Here is a 23,319-nt window from a genome sequence, read left to right as displayed (position 1 = left end):
TCCACGTATTCCTCTGCATCAAGAATCCCAAAATCGGCGGGAAAAGCAATTGGAGACCTTTTGGTAAACTGTTAATCAACATGGGAAAAGGCGGGAAGATATTTGCATTCTACTAAGGAACACGGGGCTGTGCCAAATAAGCAGAGCTTGCATATGATGTTGGGCATTTTTATACTCAGGGTAATTAAAAGGAAGAACTATGGACTCTGCTTTATAAATTATACAAGTTGAGGGGGGCATTGTGGGAGCAGTTTTCCCGCTCCTGTCCACTGGGAGTGGACTTACAGTTTGCTCTTGCTTGACAGGAGCTGTCAAAGCTCCCGCCAAGTGAGAGCACACAGCTATGTTCTGGGGCTGGGCCCGTGGAACACAGGGAGCCAGCCTTAGAGGAGTGGCGGTCCCCAGGGCCATTAATACTCCAGGAGGTGGCCGTGCAGTCGTTGGCATAGGTGGTCAGGGTATTTCGACCCTGCCCCCTTCTCTTTTTTTTATATTTTTCTTTGGAACTTGGCTGAGTCCGAGTCCAAAAATGGCTGCCAACACTTCCTAGTTAGCAACTAATCAGATCGCTTCATGAGATTGGTAAGCTTTGCAGAGGATCCTTGCCTCTAGATATACAAATTTGGTTTTCCTTTAATATCTCCGCAACTGCTGAAACGATTTACACCAAATAACACAAATGGTTTTTCTGGACCAAGAGCTAGCTTTCTGCCAAATTTGGTGTAATTCCATCCAGCCCTTCCAGCTGTAGTCATGTCTTACATGCCTCTGGGAATTCACATGGGAACAAGTGTTTTGGAACCCTCCCTTTTTCTTGCCCCCCGCTTGATAAATCACCCCGAACCGTTCAACATAGCAGCTGAACTGAGTCTCACACTAATTTTGGAAATTTCATGAAGATTCAGCAAACGGTGTCAAAAAAACGATTTTCCTGTGGAAACTAGGGTCTAATTATACCTACAAATATATATATGGAGAGACAGATTCCTCTCAACCGCGTTCACCTGAGCCGAGGACGGGTTGTGGAGCCCATCTAATGCCTATTGTTGTGTTAGTGAAGATCGACACATTCTAGGTTCAATGAAGCATTTCTCTTTGTGGAGGCTGAAATCCACCGATCTTCACTAGCACAATAAAAGATTTTTACAGATCCTGAAGTTACACCTTTCTTTTCAAAGAAATATCTATAAATGACAACCTTTGGGCCAGATGTGGTTGTGGTCTGGCATAGTTGGATGGTTTGCATTTGAAAATCTAAAAGATTTACTTGTAATTCTGTGGCCATATGTGGGGGAGTCTTACGATGTAATGATAATAATGCTAACTCTTCGTATTCCTGTTAATTTTGTGTTTCTCACAAAGGAATCACTAAAATGTGTGGTAACAACTCACAGTTCCCACAGGGTTACCAACAGCTTTTTGGTGGTAATAGGGCAATATGTTTTTGTGCTGAAATGTGTTTTTTATGCCACATCAATAATATAACTCATTTCCAATGGGGTATCACTGAAACACACAAAATGCATGTAAATTGGAGTAATGTGTGACTAAACACGCATTTTCCCATTTGTACACAACTATAAACACTCATCTAACTCTGCCGAGTTCTCACAGGACAGGACAAAAGGTAGCTTTCATACTTGCCCCTTCTACCAATGCAGAGAGGATCTAACATCTGGGGTGGTGGCAGTCATTAGGGATCACACCATTTTTCTCTCAGAAAAGTATTCTGGATACTTCGAGATGGCATAATCTGAATAACAAATGGGTGGAGTGTTTTCTCTGTTGGCCAGCCAAAGGTAGTGGGAATTCTCCAGGGTGTTTGGTGGGAAGTGGGGAATTAGCATCTGGTGTGTTGTGAATCTCTGAATGTAAGTTATCTTAGTTTCATATGTCACTCATAACGCCTTTCAGATCATTTATTCTTGCTCACTTCCTGTGCTTTCAGTTCAAAATATCTATGTATAACCACTGTTCCCTCTAGAGTGCCCACCTGGGCGGCCATGCACATTGTTATTTATCGCCGCACAGAGGGCCCTCTATAGCGCGCATTGCAAAGAGTCCTTCTGCTAATCAGCAAGAGAGCTCTTTATGGGCGTCTGAAAACAAACAAAGATACGGGCACCTACAATAACAAGCATTTGCATAGCCAATAGGTCTCGCCTTTGGGACCTTAGAAGTGTTTAGCTATGCAACAGTTGCATAACTAAATACTTATAAGATCCCAAAAGCAAGACCTATTGGCTATGGCAAGCGCCCGTGCAGTCGCGAAAGTGAAAGTAATCGCGGTGAAGCGCGACACGCACGCCCGCGCACATGTACTGTAGCTCTAGGCTGGCCTGGTAGCACTTTTTGGAGCCCTCTCAATAAGTCTCGCCAGACCAGCGCATGCGCTGGGTCAGGCGAGACCTAAAAAGGACAACTCAGGGCAGGGGTAACTGGCTGGCTTTAGCTAAAGCACAGCAGAATGGACCATATTTGACTCCTTTGGAGGCCGATTACTGTGGGCTGTTTCATTTCTCTGTTGTGCTACAGAGAAGGCTAGAATTGAATTAAGCACAACACAGTAAATCAAAAGTATTAACACATTACAAACAGTTACTTATTTCAGCAGAGACTATACTCTGTTTCTACATTTCTACATACAGTTTACAGACACTCTTTTAATTTTAGCTCTAGCCCCGTGTTTCCGAACCTTTATTTATGCGTCCAAGCTGTAAATAAAGATGCCTTTGAATTCTATGTGTATCTTGTCAAGTTTGCTGCACGCTTCAAACACGTAGGTTAAAAGACAGGTTATGTTGTTTGCTGTCTATGTTTTTTTTTACACAGAACAGGTGTTTTCAAACTCCTCTCACTTTGCCGTCAGAGAAAGAATAGCAATGTGACTGATGTGCCAATCATGCTGGAGTACATGAAGTGTGAAAATGGAATGACTGTATGATGTCCTTTTTGTGTAGCACACAACAAGCATGAGACTACCTGTAAATAAACTGTATGCAGCTGTGAAAGAAAAAATAAAACACATTTCTGTATAATTAAGATTTTAATAGGATCAGATCAAAGCAACACCCTCAAATAATAAATATTAACTGAACCCCAATTTCCACACATTATCATTTATTTGCAAAACAGTTCAAAACTGTATGTCTGTGTAAATTTAGTGACCCTTTCAATAGAAATGTGCTCTTGGTAAATGAAAATGCGCTAAGACACCATTCTTTAGTCACATTAACAAATCGCCCACCTCATGTCCATTAAAGCTAGCTGTGCTGTGAAACTTTGTCGTACTAAAAAGTAGGTTGTGGTTCTAAAAGGTTGGGGAAGCACTGCACTAAGTGGTGGCAGTTAAATGACACCAAAAACGTACTTTTCCTAAATATCTTGGTTCAAATGTACTAAACAAACACAAGGAGATGTTGGAAGGAGCGCTGAAACTTTTCAGTCACAGATCTGGGTTGAATCCATCAACATTATTTATCTCACTTCATCACCCCAGTTCAGACACAGCTATATGCAAATCAGTCTGTGCCTCATAGGAACAGTCCAGCCCGAACTGCCAAGCCATGTCTTCCCTGGACCAGAAACAAGCATCCTGGGACCGGTTTTGGGCTAACAGCCCTCATCAGCCCGGCTAGCTTGAATCCAGTGGCAAAGTGAGCAAGGGACCCACGTCTGGGCATACCCTGCCAACTTAGGGCGAGCCAAGCAAACACAAGGGGATGATGGACGGAGAGCAGAGACTTTTCAGACACTCACCCCCAGTCACAGATCTGGGTTGAATCTATCATCGTTCTTTGGCTCACTTCGCCACCCCAGTTCAGACACATCTATATACAAATCAGCCTTGACCCTGTGGCTCATGGGAACAGTCCAGCCTGAACTGCCAAGCCATGTCTTCCCTGGACCAGAAACAAGCATCCTGGGACCGGGTTCGGCTAAGAGCCCTCATCAGCCAGCCTAGCTTGAATCCAGTGGCAAAATGAGAAAGGGACCCACGTCTGGGGATACCCTGCCAACTTAGGGCAAACAAAGCAAACACAAGGAGAATGATGGACTGAGCACTGAAACTTTTCAGACACTCACCCCCAGTCACATATCTGGGTTGAATCCATCATCGTTCTTTAGCTCACTTCACCACCCCAGTTCAGACAGAGCTATATGCAAATCAGTCTTGACCCTGTGGCTCATGAGAACAGTCCAGCCCGAACTGCCAAGCCATGTCTTTCCTGGACCAGAAACAAGCAACTTGGGACCGGTTTCGGAGTAGGGAGGGGACCACTGCATACTCTAAGAAATGTTTTTGTCAACATTCACGAAGGGTTATTGTGACATTTGTGTAGTCAGTAAACTATTAATGTTTTGAACCTGATTTTGGTTGCAAAAAAGTATTCTATCCCATTCGAAATTGGTATTTCGGTATTTAGTCGCAAACCCAAATTGCGATTTGATAACGTGCTACTGTATTGAAATTTGGATTTGCTACATACCAAAAGGTATGTTTGAAGGTCGCAAACAAAATGATAGTGCAAATCAGACCTTTTGTGGACACAAAATGCCTTTGCATATCTTACCCTTGTTCTTGTTATCCCTTTCTTCAATGTCCACCGTTTTCATTTCCATTAATATGCTGAAAGTTGAATTTTCATTTAACAACCATGTGCAGTCAAGGAGTTGTGCTTCTGGTTTATATGGGTTGATCCTTTTTAGCTAACACACCAGGAAACAATTTTCTTTCCACAATTTTATAATAGTGCAACCCTGGTCTAAGTACCTTGGACGGCTTTATATGAGCACTGGAAAATGTTACCATTTATTTAGGTTTTGCCTAGGACAGAACATGCACGATCTTTTGTTTTACATACAGTGGGCTTGGAGGCCACCTATTAGTTACCATTGGTTGACTTCTTTGTCACTCACCTTTGCTTGCATCTTATTGGTCAGCTGCCATAAGTTTCCTTCCTCTTCCTTTGTTTGCCTCTCCCTTGGAGTATTGATGCATTACTTCCACTGCTCATTTTTTTAAGTGCTTCATTTATTTATAGGTTTAAACACTCTACCAGAGTGGGTCTTTTACATCTGGCTCCTTCATGTACTTCTCCCCCTCTTGCTGTCTGTCTAGTTGCTTTATCATCCCCAAACCCCCACCTGATATTAATGTTATAGCTTGCTCTCTCTCACTTTCTTCCAGCTGTCTGTGTTGTTGCTTTCTACCTCCCACTCACAGTGCTGTTACTTGCTTGTCCCCAAATGCCGTCCGTGTTCGTGCCTGCCCCTTACCGCTGTCCGTATTTTTGCTTGCTCCCTCCCTCTCTCCTCTTGCTGTCCATGTTGCCCCCTGCACTAGCCATAACACAAAAAAACAGAGAGAGAGAGACATGATGCTGCCAACAATGGCTGCATCGTAGCACTTATTTAAAAAGAAATCTTTAGGCCCTGCACCCCTCCTACCATTTTATCCAAAAACAAAAGGGAGGTATTGCCTTTCAACTTTTTTAGAGGCAGTACGCTCACTCCTGTTATGACTCAGTTGCGCACACATCTCAGAAAAGTGTGCACATAGACACTCCATTGCCCCACAGCAAAAAAAAAAAAAAAAAATTACAGGGAACATTGTGTATAACCTATTGGGATTCATTGGATCCACATGTAGTGCTCGTTTTGTTCATTGCTCATGTTTGCAATTTATTTTTTAATAAGATGGTACATGCTATCTGTAACAATCTAAAAATTATATTAATTATATTATTGATATACCTTGTTGGAATAACTTCATCTCCAAACATCCACATTATACTCGGCGTGGGAAATCCAGACACGGAGCACTCCATTACTGCATCTTGCCCTTCAATTGCTAAAACATTTGTTGGTCTTTGCAGAAAGATTTGTTGCCTATGTAACCCAGATTCTGTGAAATATAGAAAAGAACAATAAACATGTGTAGTTACAAACAGAATATCTTGCCTGTCTGAGCGCACTTTTGGAAAACGGAGCATTGCTATGCACTAAAACTTCACTATGCATATGTGTAGTGCCACATATCATGTTATCTGTACATTAGATAAATTACTCTAGGCACTGCAAGAATTTCAAAGATTATTCTTCTCAGTTCTTTCATAGATGACATGATCTATGCAAAACGCATAATTTTCCTGAACCAGTCAATCAATTTTTGCTTGGAAGAAGACAGGAGTTGCCGGAGGGCAGTGTCATCAATCAGATATTTGATGCTTTCATTTCATTGGCTGATAAATTTCAAATGTAACATTAGATCACTGGTTTGAGGCAAAATGCTAATTGTAAGATTGACTGAACCGAAGTTAAATTCATCATTACTATAGGGCGATGAACATGTGGTTGGTGCACAACGTAAAATAATACCTAATAGAGCAGGGGTCTCCAACCTTTTCTGTAGTGAGAGCTACTTTTGCTCATGGAAAGTCATACCGAGCTACTACCAAATGTTATAGCTGTAAAATAGTGACTATACTATGACTACCCAAAGCAAGATTTTCAGTAGTTACCACCCAAGTATACCAAGTGCGGTTACCAGCAGAAATGCTGGGGAAACGTTCTTCAATATTAAATGCCTCCCCTTGACTTATGAAGTAACATTCAAATCTTGACATGCCCAGTGGCACAAAGGACATAAGCACAGCAGTGCGTCTCCCCAGTTCAGCTTGAATTATCATTCACCAGTTTCTGAAAATGCACATTTTTCAATCTAATACTACTTTCCACTGTGGGCAAACAAACTCAATTTTCCAGAAGAAACCCCATTTTTGAAAACTAAAACTGCCTTTAAATTATCGGTTTTCAATTTTTGAGAAATGCACAGTCTCAAAACCTCAGCTTGTCATTATCATCATGTACTCCCATGTACAAATGCCTCATATGGACAGACTACTTTGAATTCCGAGGTATTACAGGAAGACCCGCCTGCAGAGGATATAAAATACCCTCATTGCACCAAGGTCGAAACGTCGACACTCTCCCCCAGTGGGCCTGTACCTGATATCATCCCAGCCTGCCTTTTCACAGATGAATGTTCTCTGTGCATCATCAGAAAATCATGAAATGAAAATTTGTAAATCCATAAGGCACTGGCCTATCTGTAAAACTGGTGCAACTATGAACCAAGACCAGTTTTACTAAGGATACCAAATGTGTAATTGATTGGTTATTGAATTTGCCTTTTGGATTCCCCTCCTTTATGTCTGTCCTACCTCACAAGCACTTTCCCTTTTCAAACTCCCCTTGGAGCAACCTCTTTCTCTATTTGGAGCATTGAATATGGTGATCTGTTATAAAAGTAACAAAATAATAAACAGTCACTATTGGAGCGATATTTTGTGCCTTTGTGTTTTTCGTAACTGAATTGCAGCTTTAAAGAAGTCTAGGACCGTTGTTTCCTATACCAATCCTTACCCAGGTCCGTGGACAATTGTGGGTTACCCCATTATATCATAATGGATGCTCACCATAGCACCACGGATGCCTGGATTATGCCAGTAATGCCCACCATTAAACTAGGGCCACAGTTGTGCCAAGGCTGGAAACCAGAAGGATCAAGGATAAGACCACATATCAGTCATGACCATTGTTATGCCAGGAATAGGTACATATAGGCCAGTCATGCTCAGAGTAGGTCTATGATGGCTACCAGCATACCATAACTAGACCACAAATACTAAAATAGTCAAGGATGACCATAATTATGCCATTGGTAATATTATGTCAAGAATGGACACACTTATGCCAAATATAACACTCTTATGATGGGGCTAGCATATATATTTGGCGGTTCTTGGCACCAGGCATAGTTTCAGGAAGCAAAAGTGTTTATTATGGGCACACACATGAAGGTTGATGAATCTCTTAATTTTCTCTGGTCTGGATCATACCCTGTTCTCCTCAGGTCTTGAGCTGATCATGCATCTAACTGACACATTTTCACTCTGACTCCTGCAGTCCCGCACTTTGGTGGGTCAGCACTGATTACAGCTCAGGCTACCGCTGCCATACTTTTTTGATGGTGCACTGTTCACACACATGTTGTGACTAATAAAGGAGGGACTGTAACATGGTCAATCTCATTGTGGCTTAATTATATTGAGATTGGATACAGACTGTCATGTAGCAGGTCCTATAAGCTGGCACAGTGTGTGTTTGAGTATTAGTATGAGTTACTGTGATAAGTTTGGCTGGCTGTCACTCTTAGCGTCTTGAGGTGATCAGTGCTGCCTTCTTTAATAGGCACCTACTCTGAAATTGAAACAGGGCTTGACTTCACCTCAGAGAGCTACTTTGACGGTACTGGCGAGCTACCAGTAGCTCCCGAGCTACTCGTTGGAGACCCATGTAATAGAGAGACTGCGCTAGACATGGCTACTGCTGATAACTGAAATATTCAAAGGCTACACCATTTGCAGACTCACAGAACAGGGGTACGCTTTAGGGGATGTGATCTAGATATTTAAAATCAAGATCAGGAATACACCATCAAAAATGGGAATCAGAGAGAGCATGCTTAAACATTGACATTGCATTGAAAAATGCCTGGTATCAGCCCATAATGTAAGGCGAGATTTAAATGCATTCAGGGTGTTAAGAGTGAGTATTACAAAGACACATAGGACTCTCATCTTAAAGAAAGTGATGATCTTAAGATCATGCTGGGTTGATATGTATGACTTTCATGGGGTTGACAAAATGTTCCATAGATTCGCATGGAAACCTGTTACAGTTGCAAGTATCAAAGCGTGCGCTAAGAAAATGTTTGCAAAGTCCATAGTAAAAAGAACAAATGCCATTTCTAAGTTTTGTTCCTTGGCGAATCTTATTTTTTCAGTTTTAAATTTGCAACCAATGTTAACATTAAAAGCATTTGGGGATAACCTTGTGACTATCCAGAATCCTCGAAAATTATGGGTGTTCACAAACTCATTATTTATTCTAGCCCTTGAACATTCACGCTCAGCCTGCTCCCAGCTCTTCTGAGTAGATTTACTCACCAAAAATACAAAAAAATTAATATGAGTAAATCTTTTTTCGAAGTGCAAAATTAACTTTGATCCGTACTGCGATAACTGTCTTTACACCATCTTCTACCTCCTACTTCTTCAGGAAAGATCACATATCATGTAGCTCGAATGCATTAGTGAGTTGGATAAGCTTAATTATGAAACCTTTGAACATATTCATATTTTCAGTGTTCTCTATTTGGAACCCAGTCAGCAAAATGGGCCACGGCAGGTTCAAAATGTTCTATTTAAGAACGAACTAGGAACAAACCCTAGTTATAACATAGAGCATTACATTTTGAGAACAGGTCATTGCCCTCCGACTTCAACCATGAACATAAACAACCCTGAAAAGGGAACCACAGACACATATGTCAAAGGTACCAATGGCTTTCATCCAAAGACTTCTTCTATGTCCTTAATAACTGGCAGCATGTTCAGGAGAATTTGGATTTATCCTACCTCTATCTCCACACTAGCTCTATACACACCCTTTCTTCTGCCACCAGATCTGCTCCCTCTTCCAAAAGCATTTACTAACCAAATGTATTGTAGAACGTTATCATAAGCTAGTCTTAAGTGGACCAAATGCACTTTCCAGGCATTATAACATATGAAATAAATAAAACAAAGAAGTACATAAAAAGGCTGCATAGGACTCGCGAAGCAGTATTTGCAACATTTTATTGTTTTTTCTATTATCATTGCTAAAACACAATCTATATATTATTGTGAATAAAGCTTTGCTTTCTATTAAAACACAACTTGCATGAATTTTTGCCCACCTAGACTTCTTGTTAATAAATCTATTCTGTTGTTTATTCTAGTATTTTGAGTTGCGAATGGCAGTCCAATTGGACATGAAGTATCCAAATGATTGCCACAGCTTCAAAGAAGGCTTGCCCAACACATGGATGAGTTCTAAAGTCAGATGTTCCAATTAGCCAGTAACCAAGAATGAACCTGCCCTTTAAAGACTGAATGCTGTGTTCACTGAAAGGTCTGCACAACTACAAGAGAGTGAGACACAGAAAAAAACAATAGCCTCCATTTTAAAAAGGTAGCTACTAACATTAATGTGCTGAAACAGACATGTTTTGGATGTTTTGCCAGTGTAATAGAACTCTTGAACTGCTGAAACAAGTAAAAAAAGGTTGTTTTTCCATAGGGTTAGAGGTGTGAAAAAGTGCAAATTCTGCTGGACGTTTCATGTGATATCACTGCATATGCACCTGTACAGCATACCTGCCTCACTGGGTGCACGTTGTGGGTGAGCTCATGCCAGCTGTGAGCAGTTAGTTAGAGAAATGTGGCATCTTTCTGTGCTGCTGAAATGCCAGTGGTTGGTTAAATCTAACAAGCTGCTTAATGCACTACACTTATGGTATAAGTTGGCATGTTCCTTATCAAATACTTGGACATTTATGTTTAAAAACGGGCGCAGTGTTATCAGCCGTGGTCCATGCAGGTAACATCGGTGGGGCCGTGTGGAGAGGGATTTCAAGGGAAAATGCTGAGAGAAAATTAAATACATAATTAATTTTCCCTCGGCATCGGCCCTCGAAATCCCCCCGCAAGCGGCCCCACCGCCTCACTGCTGTTACCAGCACGGACCGCGGCTGGGTGTTATACGCTTTTGGGTTGTATATTTATGCTCATTGTGCATTCAAATTTACTAGGAATATGAGTGAACCCTGGAGTGCTCTCAAGTATCCTCAATTAATGTACATATTTGGGGATATTTAGGGGACATATGGAAGTGAGCAGCACTTCAAGGAGTTATGGAGATAGAGTTTGGTTGGATGATATGTATTGGCATTACACGTACTCAAATATCACAAGAAAAAAAGTCACACTTCATATACGTATGAGAAACAGTAGTACTACTGGCAATGAATTTACTGAGTGACACACACACACAGTGGGAGCCACAAATGATTGAATGTGTGTGAACACACATTCAATCATTTGCGGCTCCCACTGTGTGTTTGTGTCACCCGGTGAATTCATTGCCAGTAGTACTACTGTTTCTCATACGTATGTGAAGTGTGTTTGTTTTCTTATTGGTCAGTGACAGATTAAATTACCGACAGTTCATTTGTTTTTTTTAATAGCAGATTTTATTAGGTTATTTTGCATTCTGAAGGGCGTAAGCCCTACTATGATCTGTATACACATCAGGATAGTAGTTGCATCAGTAACCATTTTTATAATAACAAACAAAACCTGCCGAACGTGCAGGCATAATAATAGTGCAAACATCATGCAGACAGTTCTCAATCTCCATAATAAGGTATACGATACATCGGATGCACAGAAAATTACAGACAGTTCATTTATCCTGTGCCCCCTCTTTGCCAGTTTAGAGCAGACCATCAATAGGAAAAGAGCAGCAGAAGTGTACGAGCGCCCACATATAATTTCCCCTTTAATTTTGGATTTATATAGGGTGGTATGGTGGTGTGCTTAACCTCTTCAGTGCCCATGACGAGATAGTCTCGTCATGGAGCACGGTCGCGCTGTGCCAATGACGAGACTATCTCGTCATGAACCCCACCCACTAATGTAACGCCCGGCACAGGAGGGGGAAAGGGCGTGGCACAGAAGGGGTTAACAGCAAATTTCAGATATTGTTTTTACCTTCTCAATACGTTCTGGAATACATTTTTTGCTGGTTCAATGCATGTGCCCTCCTCATGTGTTCCATTACTTGATTTTCTTCAAGAAATGATTTGCATACACTGATACCCATAGTTCCTCTCACCTGGTTGGTTTGCATCGCATTCCTGACTATTCACAAAGAAAGTACACTCTTTCACTATTGTCCCCTAAGGAAATATCTCATAACTCATTCTAAAAAAATCTCAATTTAAAAAAAAAATCTGAAATATATTAAGCTCTCTAGCTCAAATAAATAACATAACGGGCCAGATGTAGATAATCCATAAATACCGAATTCTTAATACCGAATTTTACAGATTCGGTATTAAGAAATCAGTATTTCTTATGTTGCTAATGAATCAGTAAAAAATACCAATTCCTTATTATTCCTTATTACCGAATCGGTAATGCAGATTCGGTAATAAGGAATACCTACCCATTCATTCCTATGAGCTTGGAGGCCCATAGGAATGAATGTAAAGCCATTCTGTATTAGCGATTCGGTATTATCGAATCGGTAATACCGGAAGGTATTTCAAGGGTGCCAGGGTGTCCAAAGGACACCCTGTTGCACCCCTGAAATGTGCCTGTGTGCACATGTGGCGCACATACATGCCCTAAGGGCATGGATGTGTGCCACATGGCACTTAAAAAAAAATTAAAAAGTGAATTTTTAAAGGAATTCGTTAATTACCACCAACTTGAAGTTGGTGGTAATTAACGAATTATTAAAGCACATAATCACTCTTTTATGTGCTTTCTACATTGCATTTACCGATTCGGTAAATACAGATTCGGTAAATACCGATTCGGTATTTACCGAATCATCACCTACATTAGGAATGGCTAAATACCGGTCGGTAACCCTGAAATTTACCGAATTTCGGGGTTACCAACCAGTATTTAGCCACCTACATCAGGCCCAAAATGCTTTGAGTATCTGTTGCTGCACAAATTCGATACTTTTATTGTAATCTCGCCAACCTGTGTTATGAAGGGGGGCAGCTCCAGTCTTTTTCTGAGAAATATTGAGTGGAAGGCTGACAGAACTTCTATGATTAAGAGCACTTCCCATTATGGGCCCAAATAGAATAGACTTGTCTTGTGTATAGATAACTTACCTAATGACTTTGAACCACTGTTTTGGCATGGAAAACAATTCATAAAAACTGAAAATAGAACAACTGATCCACACCTCGGCCCTAGTTTGGGTAATGCTCGTCTCTTAATAGTTGGTATAGATGACAAACGTGGGCTTCAGCGGGTATGCTTTGAGGCGAAAACATGATGATGGGGGACTAGATCAAATTACTACAGGAAATACACAATGAGAATAATCTGAATCCTGCAGAATACTGGCAACACAAGGTTCTCACTATTCTTGGAAAAGACTGGTCCAGGACAAATGTACTTTCCACCTCCCCAATACTGGCATATATTCGGATATAGACCAACAATGTAGATTAATACAATGGCTATATGAAACCAACATACAAAACATATTCTCCAATTAGCAACTAAATGCACTACGGCAACGATGACAGTAGAACGTTCAATTTGACTACACTGAAAGTGAGTAGTCAGATTTTGCAGCATGAAAGAAGCGTTACGGGATCTAGACTTGGGGTCACTTTCTTTAATATGTCAGGGACTGGTACTAGACCCCTCTCCAAGTACATCTCACCCATGATGCGCTATGTTGGAGATGGTTCCCACACAAAGACACCCTTCTTCACTTACTATGGGAATGCCTATCAATCAGTTATTATTGGTCCTCTGTACCGAGGTCCATGTTCAATGTTAGCAACATCAGCATTGCTCCATTGGTTAAATTGGCGCTGTTATGTGATACAACAGACATCATAGGAGCCACTCCCCAGTGGAGATGGTCGTTCTCCATCTCTGCAGTAGTAGCTAAGGTATGCATAGTGCATCACTGGAGATCCCCACAACACACACACTAAATAATGGATGGGTTAAATGTATAATATGAATACATACAAAAGAAACATACACAGAATGAATTATTAGATGGATATCTAGTACACATTCTGGCTACCTTATTTCAATCAATCAATCAATCAATCAATCAGGGATTTGTGAAGCGTACTACTCACCCGTGAGGGTCTCAAGGTGCTGGGGAAAGGGGGGGGGGTTCATGCAGCTCCGTCTCATCCGAAGAGCCAGGTCTTGAGGCTCTTCCTGAATGCTTGCAGAGTGGGGGTTCATCTGATGCTGATGGGGAGTTTATTCATGGTCTTGGCTGCGTGGTAGGAGAAGGCTCTTCCTCCTGTTCTGGCTCTGCGGATGCGTGGGATTTCGGCAAGGGCAAGGTCAGCGGAGCGGAGGTTTCTCTTGGGTGCATAGAAGGAAATTCTTTCATTGAGGTGTTGTGGAGGGATTTTAGGTGTGAGTGAGAAGCTAGAAGGTCACTCTCTTTTAGATGGGGAGCCAGTGGAGGTCTTGCAGGTACTGGGTGATGAGGTCTTGTTGTGGGATGCTGAGGACGAGTCTGGCTGCGGTGTTCTGGATGGTCTGGAGTTTGAGGAGTAGAGATTTGTTGATCCTGGCATAGAGGGCATTCCCATAGTCCAGTCTGCTGGCTATGAGTGCATGGGTGACAGATTTTCTGGATTCGGGGGAGATTCATTTGACGGTCTTGCGGAGGATGCGGAGGGTATTGAAGCATGTTGAAGAAACAGTGTTTATCTGTCGGTTCATGGTGAGGGAGTAGTTGAGTATGATGCCGACGTTGTGAGCGTGGTCTGTGGGTGTGGGAGGGTTGCCGAGGGTGGTGGGTCATGCGGAGGGGGTGGATCCGAGGATGAGGACTTCCATTTTCTCTGAGTTGAGCTTCAGGCAGCTGCTGCTCATCCGGGATGTGACGTCTTTCTTTCCTTCCTGTAAGCTGTGTCTGGTGTTTTTGGGTTCCTTCATGAGTGAGAGGATGAGCTGGGTGTAGTCTGCCTAGGATACTATGCTGAGTCCCTGCTTCCTGATGATGGTAGCGAGGGGAGCCATGTAGGTGTTGAAGAGCGTGAGGCTGAGCGAAGATCCTTGGGCTACTCCGCAGCTGATCTCTGTGGGCTCGGAGAAGAAGAACAGGAGTCTGATTCTTTGGGTTCGGCTGTTGACGAAGGAGCGGATCCAGTCTAGGGCAGTTCCCTGTATGTCGGCGTTGTGAAGGCTGGCGGTTAGTGTGCGGTGGGAGGCGGTGTTGAAGGCTGCTGAGAGGTCTGGTTGGATGAGGGCCACCAGCTAGAAGGGCGGTTTCGGTGCTGTGGTTGCTGCAGAATCCAGATTGGGAGGTGTCGAGGATCGAGTTGGATTCTATGAAGTTCGTGAGCTGGATGTTGATGATCTTCTTGGTGAATTTGGCTGCGAAGGGGAGGAGAGAGATGAGTCTGTAGTCTTGAGGTCCATCGGATCTGTGGAAGGCTTCTTGAGGAGGGGCGTTTCCAGTCTTCGGGGAACGTGCCGGTTATGAAGGTGAAGTTTTATTTATTTATTTTAAGTTTTGTATAGCGCGAACATGACCCAGATGGATATCAGAGCACTTTACATAGGTTTAGGTAGACAAAGGAAAACAGCTAGGTGAGAGAAATCATGGAAAAAGTGGGACAATATACAACAGGGGCAAGATGAAATTGGGGAGTGCAAAGGAAGCAGGATGGGTGAGAGCGACAAGTAGGGCAATACACATCAAGAGCAAACCAGACAAAATACAATCACTTAGAGGCAATAGGAGCACAGCATCAGGTTCAGCGCAATGATCATTAGAAGAGTTTGTTCAGTAGTAGAGTTTTGACTTCCCTTTTGAAGGCAAGAGTAGAGGGAATCAGTCTTGTTCCCACTGGAAGGGAGTTCCAGATTCTCGGGGCGATGCCAGAGAATGTACAATTGTAAGTGTATAAAATTTCTTGGGCTTGAGCAGCAGTGTGCCGGTGCTCCTTGTGGACCTGGAGCCACCCAAACGTTCCAGTTTGTTTGACAGGTAGTGTGGGGTGTTGAAGTGTAGTGCTCCATGGGTCATACATGCGATTTTTATTTGTATCCTAGCTTCAAAGGGAAGCCAATTGAGTGATTTCAGGTCTGGTGAAATGTGATTGGTCTTCTTAGAAACTGTGATGAGTCTAGGGGCAGCATTTAGAGATGCTCTGATAGGTGCTAAACTGAGTTTTGGCAGACCGCAAAGAGTCGCACTACCGTATTCTAGTCTGGAAATGACAAGTGCTTGCACTGCCGATTTAAAGTCATCTTAGGGAAGGTAGGGTTTGAATTTTCTTAGGATGCAGAGTTAAGAGTTCGCTCCTTTGGTCGATGATCTGATGTGGTCTTACATGTTTAGGTTTTTGTCTAGCACAACTCCCAGTGATTTAGTGGAGTCAAGGCTGTGAGGTGTGCAGTTGAGGGCGGTGAGGTTACAGAGAAATTGCAACACAGTGGGGGTTTGCCTAGTGGGTGCAATGAGGAGGAATTCTGTCTTGCGGGCGTTTAATTTGAGATGGTTGGAGGTCAGCCAGTTAAGGGTTTTGAGAAGGGTTCTCTTGAGAGATTTGATGTCCTCGTGGGAGGAGATTTTCATGTAGAGTTGGGTGTCATCCGCATACATGTGATATTGGATGTTGGAGGCGTTAAGAATTACAGTCAGTGGTTGCAGGAAAAGGTTGAAGAGAGTGGGGTAGAGTGAGGATCCTTGGGTGACACCAAGTGTGCAGGGACTTGGGTTGAAGAGAGACTGGTTGGATTTGACTCTTTGTGTACTGTTGTTGAGGAAAGAGGCAAATCATTTAAGGACTGTGCCTGAGAGCCCCATTCTGCGTTCCAAGAGGAAGAGTGGATTGTCATGTTTGACAGTGTCAAATGCCGATGAGAGATCGAGCAGAATTAAAAGGCAGGTTTCATTTTGGTCAAGTAAAGTGAGAGCGTCATCCACAATGTGAGTGATGGCCATTTCGGTGCTGTGGCCACTGCGGAAACCCGATTGGAATAGGTCGAGAAGCTGGAATTGCTCAATGTGTTTGTGGTGTTGTTCATGAACACATTTCTCCAGAAGTTTCGCCAGGGTCGGTATGTTTGTGATCGGGCAGTAGTTGTCACCTTGAAAAAAGTGAGGCATTGATGCTTTTTGGACCAGAGTGGTGCTAGTGACCCTATCATTTCTTTAAAAAAGTTAGGGGGGAGGGGGTCATTGAAGTAATTTGAGGGTTTGAGGGTAGAGAGAATGTTGAGGATGGTAAAGTCATTGAGGGGAGTGAAATGACTCCATGAGGCATTGTTTTTGAGTGAGAGACCCTGAGGCGAGGGCAGGGGTGTGGAGACAGAGGAGTCCGGAGAGGACGAGAGAGTGAGTGCAGCAGACCTTAGGACTGATTCGATTTTATTCGTCTTTTCGAGGAATAATTCAGCCACTGCATCGCAGTTTGGTTGCGGGCGAGCGGGGTGCTGGGAGTGGGTAGAGGTGTTGTTGGATTGTGATTAAATGAGTTCGAAAAGTCGTTTCAGGAGATTTTTGGCTATGTCAAGTTGGTGTTTGAAGAAGTTGTCTTTCACCGTTCTAATTAGTTTGTTGTATCTACTTCTTTGGGATCTTAGAGTTTTTAGAAGATCCGTGGAGGGAGAGGATCTCCACTTGCGTTCAGCTAGTCTAAGACTATGTCTGTCCGCATTTAGTCTGTCATTGAACCACGGTTTGGAGTCTTTTATGGGAATTCTTTTTAGTTGAAGGGGGGCCGCATCATTCATGGCAGATAGCATGGTGTTATAGTGGTCGGTGAGGTCGTGAACGTCAATCATGTTAGAAGGCGGCAGAAGGGAGAGATTGCAGCGTTCTATGAGCTCATTAACGCTTGTGTTATGGACCGGTCTTTTCCAGTGTTTTAGTTAGAGTGGTTGAGCAGATTTGTAGTTCCAACTTTCAGGTATCAGGAAGTTGATAAAATAATGGTCAGACCAGTCACAGGGAAGAATGGATTCGAGATGAATGGAGTTGGGGTTAGAGATGATGAGATCCAGTGTCAAGCCTAAGTTGTGAGTGGGGCTGTTGCAGAGTTGGGTGAGAGACAGGTTGGTAAGGAAGTTTTTGAGGGGTGTGACAGCCTGATCGTGGGGGTCATTACAGTGGAGATTGAAGTCACCAAGGAAGATCTGGGGGGAGTGTCAGCCCCGGTTGGAGGAGATGGTTTCCATAACTTGTTCGATTAGATGGAGGTTATCACCTGGGGGTGTTAGAAGATGTGAAGGCTGCATAAGTGTGTGCTAGTGATATCTATGCAAAGGTATTCACAGGAGAAGAGATTAGCTGAAGGGGACTGTTTTGCTGTGATAGAGTTGCGGAAGATACAGGCAATGCCACCTCCCAATTTCCTAACTCGGTTGAGTCTGATAATGTTGTGACTAGGAGGGACTAATACGTCAAGGATAGGGCCAGAGGAGTCGTTGAGGCACGTTTCTGTGAGGATAAGGAGGTCCAGATCTTGGGCTAGGATGATAGTACATCGAAGTTTGGGTGTTATGGGGGCACCAAGTGAGTGGGGCACCAAGTGAGTGAACACCCACTAGTTTATCTCTAAACCCTTGAAGAGACTAAAGAACTATTACCAGTGTACAGAACAGTGGGGCTTATTTACAAGCCCCTTGCGCTGCTGGTGCGTCACTTTTAATAAGGGAAAAAGTGGCGCAAGGGGCTTGTAAATAAGCCCCAATATCTCCGAATCACTGGGGCAATGCTAAATAAATTTTTCCTACTTTACATTACATTTGAACATTCAACCCCATCAGTCTTCCAACACTTCGTCTTATAGATGTTGATGACTCCATTTGCTGAAACTTGATAACCCACATACTCCGGTCCTGCATACCTACCTTTGCTGTGGCAATCCCTCCCTCCAAGACTGTGGAAACCGTGGACTGAATATTTGATCAAATTAACATCTAGCCATCGTTGTCAATTGCGCCTTCCCTGATCCTGCTGCGTTATCTATTTTGAGCATAGCACTTGGTAGTCGGAAGTGTACATGCACTGGTAATCACATTTTGTGTTAAATTGTATTTTTATACACCTTTTAGGTAGTTGAGAACTGTGAGCCTCTGATACAACTTGGGCTGCAACCTTTGCTTTAATAAAATAATAAAACTGTTAATAAAAATAGAGCACTTAATTTGCAGAAGAGCATAAAGTCAGAAGAGACCTCTAATTTCTGTATATTTCAGAGATGTCTATCCTTCTGCCTCTATTTCTAAATAGGATGAAAACATCCACAGCATGCAATTAAAGTCCAGGTATTTATTTTTTTGTCTCATTGAAGTGACCACTATCAGGCAATGACGGCAATGTGAACAATTCAGCTCAGTTTTGTTAAACTCAGCACACCATATGCATCTTTCGTGGATGAGATGAACCCCAAGTGTTCACACTGTTAAAGGGCCGTTCAGATGAGTCAATACAGGTGTTCAGCTGTAATTGAGTGTGAGGAGAACTCAAGCATGTACCTACATCTGTTGTCGCGTTAAAGGCCCATAAGCACCATGCTGACAACGACATTCAATTCGCAGGGTAGCTGTCACCATTGAATAAACAGGCATCAGAGGTGGAGGACAACCAATGGATCCGTAGCAAGTGCAGCATCCATGCTGATGGTAATTTGTGTTTTTACAGTGTTTCATACTACACCTCAGCTGTGTGTAAGCATTTGTCAGAGGCTTGCTGAGCCATCGCCTATCATTTGACATTAAGCCTCGAGCAATGGACTCTCAAAGATTTTGTGATACAAAAGCATTTGTAATCACATTATCTGGTGACATTTATGTAACTTATCCACATTTTCAGACAGAATGTGGTGTGTGTTCTTGGTTTTTGTATGCCTACGCTCATCTAGTAAACACAGGTCACCAAGTCCAAGTTGTGCTCCGTTGAGAGGTAGGGCATTCTTTTTGGCCAAAAATGTTAACAGCTCAACCAAAATATCCACCTTGCTCCTTGCAATTAGTGATACCTTTCATCAAGAAGCTTATTTAAGATTGGCTGGTTCTGGATGCTCACAGACCATGTATAGTCACTTATAGAGACATTCTCTTGTTGATTTAAGAACATGATGACAGCAGCTCACTCCTTCTAGAATAAGATGGGTAAAAAAGCCTTCAAATGCACAGACTAGTTTAGTGTGGAAATACTGCCAAGTAGAAAGGCAGTATTCCATGGCATAGGGTAGAAACAACTGCATGGAACATAATTACACAAATAGTTTCTTCTCTGCTGGGGCGGGCAGTGAAATGGGCTGTTCAGATGTATCCTTACTACCTTAACAGTCCACGACAATTGACAGGTTATCAAGCAGAAGTGGGTAGGGGTATTATAAACTTGCAATAAATAGGGGAGTGTAGCACATAGATAGCCACCCCGCATTTGGCAAGAGGCAATAGCGGGTTCTCATGGAGACCAGTTATTGGACTTTGGAAACACCACCTAAAATATAGCCAGCTGTATCCTCCAACATTGTTGTAACATATGATAAACGTCCTTTGTCAGTAGAAGGGAGCAGTACTCCTTTTCGTGCATTTCCCCCCCAAATGAGTTCCACTCAGATTGGTGTTAACCCAGCAGTGTGAGCCAGAGGAAAATTATACTGCCAGTGGAGTGCATCACTAAGCAGTGTTCTGTAAGTGCTAGAGAGCAGGTCCTCAGTGATGGGATGCCACCTTCTAAGAAATGTTGCACACAGGAAAGACAGAGTTCTAGGGTGGATGAAGAGAAACAATTTTAGAGGCAACCTTTGGGCAGGGGTTTATTCATGGAATGCTATTGGGTGGGACACTAGACAAATAGGTAAAACAGTATTGCAATGATGGAGTAAGAAATATAATATCCTGTAAACTGAGACATTGTACCAGGGTGCATCAATATTAGAAAAACTTACAGAATGTTATAGCTGAGAGAATCCACTTTTTAGAAAACAATTAAGCTAGGTGAATGACTGGTGGAAATTACCATTTTACATGCTGATAATCTTCATTACCCTTAGAATGATCCTCCCCCTCCAAGTACTAACCATCGAGGTCCCCCGCCTCCCACATGGATCGCTTGTACAAGCCAATCACAAACGGACAACAAGCATTATGCACACACTAATAATCCCTCCGACCCCACTCGCTTCCTGTTCATAACCAAGCTTATAAAATTGTGCCACAGGCAATGAGAGTGAGGATGGGAATTTACTGCGACAAGGCAGACTATCCTATGGATAATGAAGGTTACTGGTAAGTGAAAGACTCATTACCCCTATGTGTGGTCCTCCTTGTCCCAGTACCAACCATGCAGGATATACCAAAGCCAATAAAGGCAGATAAAATGATATGCTGTTCAACAATCATGTACTTAGAAATTACTTCATTCCTGTCTTCAACATTAAGGCTCCAAAATTAACAAAAACGTGAGAAAACAATTGCAAATTCACATTGTGACAGAAGAGGTTGCCCATGTGGCTGCTCTGCATATGTCTTCTAAGAACACACCCCTTTCTCTGCACAGGAGGCAGCCAAGGCTAAAGTTGATTTGGCTAAAACAGAAGACGGAACTTTCTCCCCGACTGAAGAATAAGGCTAAGTTAGTGCTTGCCGTTGGACTTGGCCCTTTTTGCAGGGTCACCCCAGAATGTTTTGCCTTCCTTCTGTATTTTTTCTGACCTGTTGTTGGTGGTTTTAGGACTCTGGACACTTTATCACTACTGATTAGTGCTAAAGTGTATGTGCTCTCTATGGTAAACTTGGTAAGATTGGTCTAAACCTGTTTAGCATATTTAATTTACCTGTCAGTCCCTTGTAAAGTGGTATCCCACATACCCAGTGCCAGTAAATTAAATTCTACTGGTGGTCTTGCAGCACTGCTTGCGCACCCCACCAAAGTAGCCTTTCAAACCTGTCTCAGGCCTCTTCCACTGAAGGGCATGCGTGTGCAGTTTACTGCGACTGTGACGTGGCACATAAAGTGGTTGCCATATCTGTGACTCCCCTTTAACTACATATCAGTCACCCCTAAGGTAGGCCCTAGCTAGCCCTATGGGCAGGGTGCGGTGTAGGTAAAAGGTAGGGCATGTGCCTTAACTGTGTAGCATGTCCTGGTAGTGACAAACAGCCTATTTGGTTTCTCACTTCTGTGAGGCTGCCCCCTCATAGGAATGAGTTGTGGATTCCCTGATATGTGCTTCAGTGGTAATTCCTGACATGCGAGGGGTAGCGTGATCAAGTTTGGTATGTTTGGAATAGTGGTGATAAATGCTGAGTATTGGTGTTTGTGGATTTATTATCACTATTTTATAAACGCCACTTTTAGGAGTAGGCATATCTGTGTGCTATGTGTCTTTGTGCCTGCCTTTTGTGTATTGACTGTCTGGCCTTGAAGTGACAGGGGCTGGGGAGGTGCAGTGGTTCCAGTGAGTCTGGATGAGTCAGCTCTTGGCTGAATAGGGCTGGTCTGCATTTGGAGTGGTTGGAGGAGTAGCACCTGCACCTGAATAGGGCTGTGCCTGCCTTCCACAAATATAGCTCCACCCCCCTGTGATGTGCCTGGGGCCAGGGCTTACACTTACAATGGGGAGTGTTGTGCACTGTAAGGAGATTTTTAAGTGCCCCCCAGAACTAGTTTAGACTGGGCTCAGAGCCCTGGGCCAGGGGAGAACAATGTCATATGACATATGCCCTATAAGTACTGGGGCTGTGACCCCATGTCTTTGGAGCTTGCTTGGTGCAGAAGACAGTACGTGAGACCAGGAGGAACCACCATGGAACTGGACTGCAGAAAGTGCTGATCTGCTACCTTTTTGGGCTAGGGGAGGGACTACCACTTTGCCTAAAGAAATCCTTGTGCTGGCCTCCCTAGGGACTCTTTGCTGGTGTGCCCCTGTTGTCTCCCATGACTTCGGGCTTGAACTGGGTGGTTTAACCCAGAGTGTGGTGAGCACTTTGGACTTTGCGCTTTCTACTCAGTTACAGCATCTGGTGAGCGCGGAGAAGAGTGCAAGGAGTGGGCTGCTCCTACTGGGAGACGAGTGAGGAGAGCTGTGGCAGGAAGTCTTAGAACTAGCACATGCAGCGCTGCTCGTGCCTTGTGTGTGCCAGTGAAGAGATGGGGGAGCTGAGGTAGGAAGTGCTCTCCCTCTCTCTATCGCCTTCCTACTGTAAAACTTCTGGCACAGGTGGCCAGGGGTCAGCTTTGTGGGCCCAGCTGCCTACTGGCCTGACTGAAGAGGGAAACTGGAGCCTTGTGGGCTCCCATGTGCCCCGTCCACAGAAGAGTGCAAGGCGGAGCAGGGTTGACGGAGACTTCGCTCCGGGTCCCGCCCACCGGGGGCGTGGTCCAGCATGAGGAGCTCTTCTGGAAGAGGAGAGCGTTGCATCCCTCTAGCTGCAGCGGCCCGGCGAGACCCGACCAAGGTGCTCTCGTGGCCTGCCAGCCATTCTGTGGCACAAAGGTGAGCCAGGAGCAAGGACGGCACCGTGAGTTGGCAGGCTGCTCCCCGAGTGAACCCGTGAACCTACGGGGGGCATTGCGAAGGAACGCTAGGGGACAGAGTGGAACCTCGATGGAGGTCCCCGATTCCCTGCCTGAATCTGACGCGTTTCTGGCCCTATCACAGCTGCA

At 43.5% G+C, this 23,319-nt stretch overlaps 1 protein-coding gene across 5 annotated transcripts in view; it reads right to left on the bottom strand.

The window, feature by feature from the left end:
- DCC (DCC netrin 1 receptor) overlaps positions 1-23,319 on the bottom strand; it is a 1,201,728-nt gene that overhangs the window by 601,820 nt on the left and 576,589 nt on the right. For all 5 annotated transcript variants that reach the window (XM_085629855.1, XM_085629864.1, XM_085629892.1 and 2 more), the window contains exon 4: positions 5,758-5,908. In XM_085629855.1, the coding sequence (XP_085485981.1) occupies positions 5,758-5,908 (151 nt within the window). The remainder of the gene's footprint in view (positions 1-5,757; positions 5,909-23,319) is intronic.

The sequence above is a fragment of the Triturus cristatus genome, chromosome 2_1, assembly GCF_964204655.1.
Source record: "Triturus cristatus chromosome 2_1, aTriCri1.1, whole genome shotgun sequence".
Lineage (NCBI taxonomy): Eukaryota > Metazoa > Chordata > Amphibia > Caudata > Salamandridae > Triturus > Triturus cristatus.
This window is presented reverse-complemented; position numbering and strand designations above follow the sequence as displayed.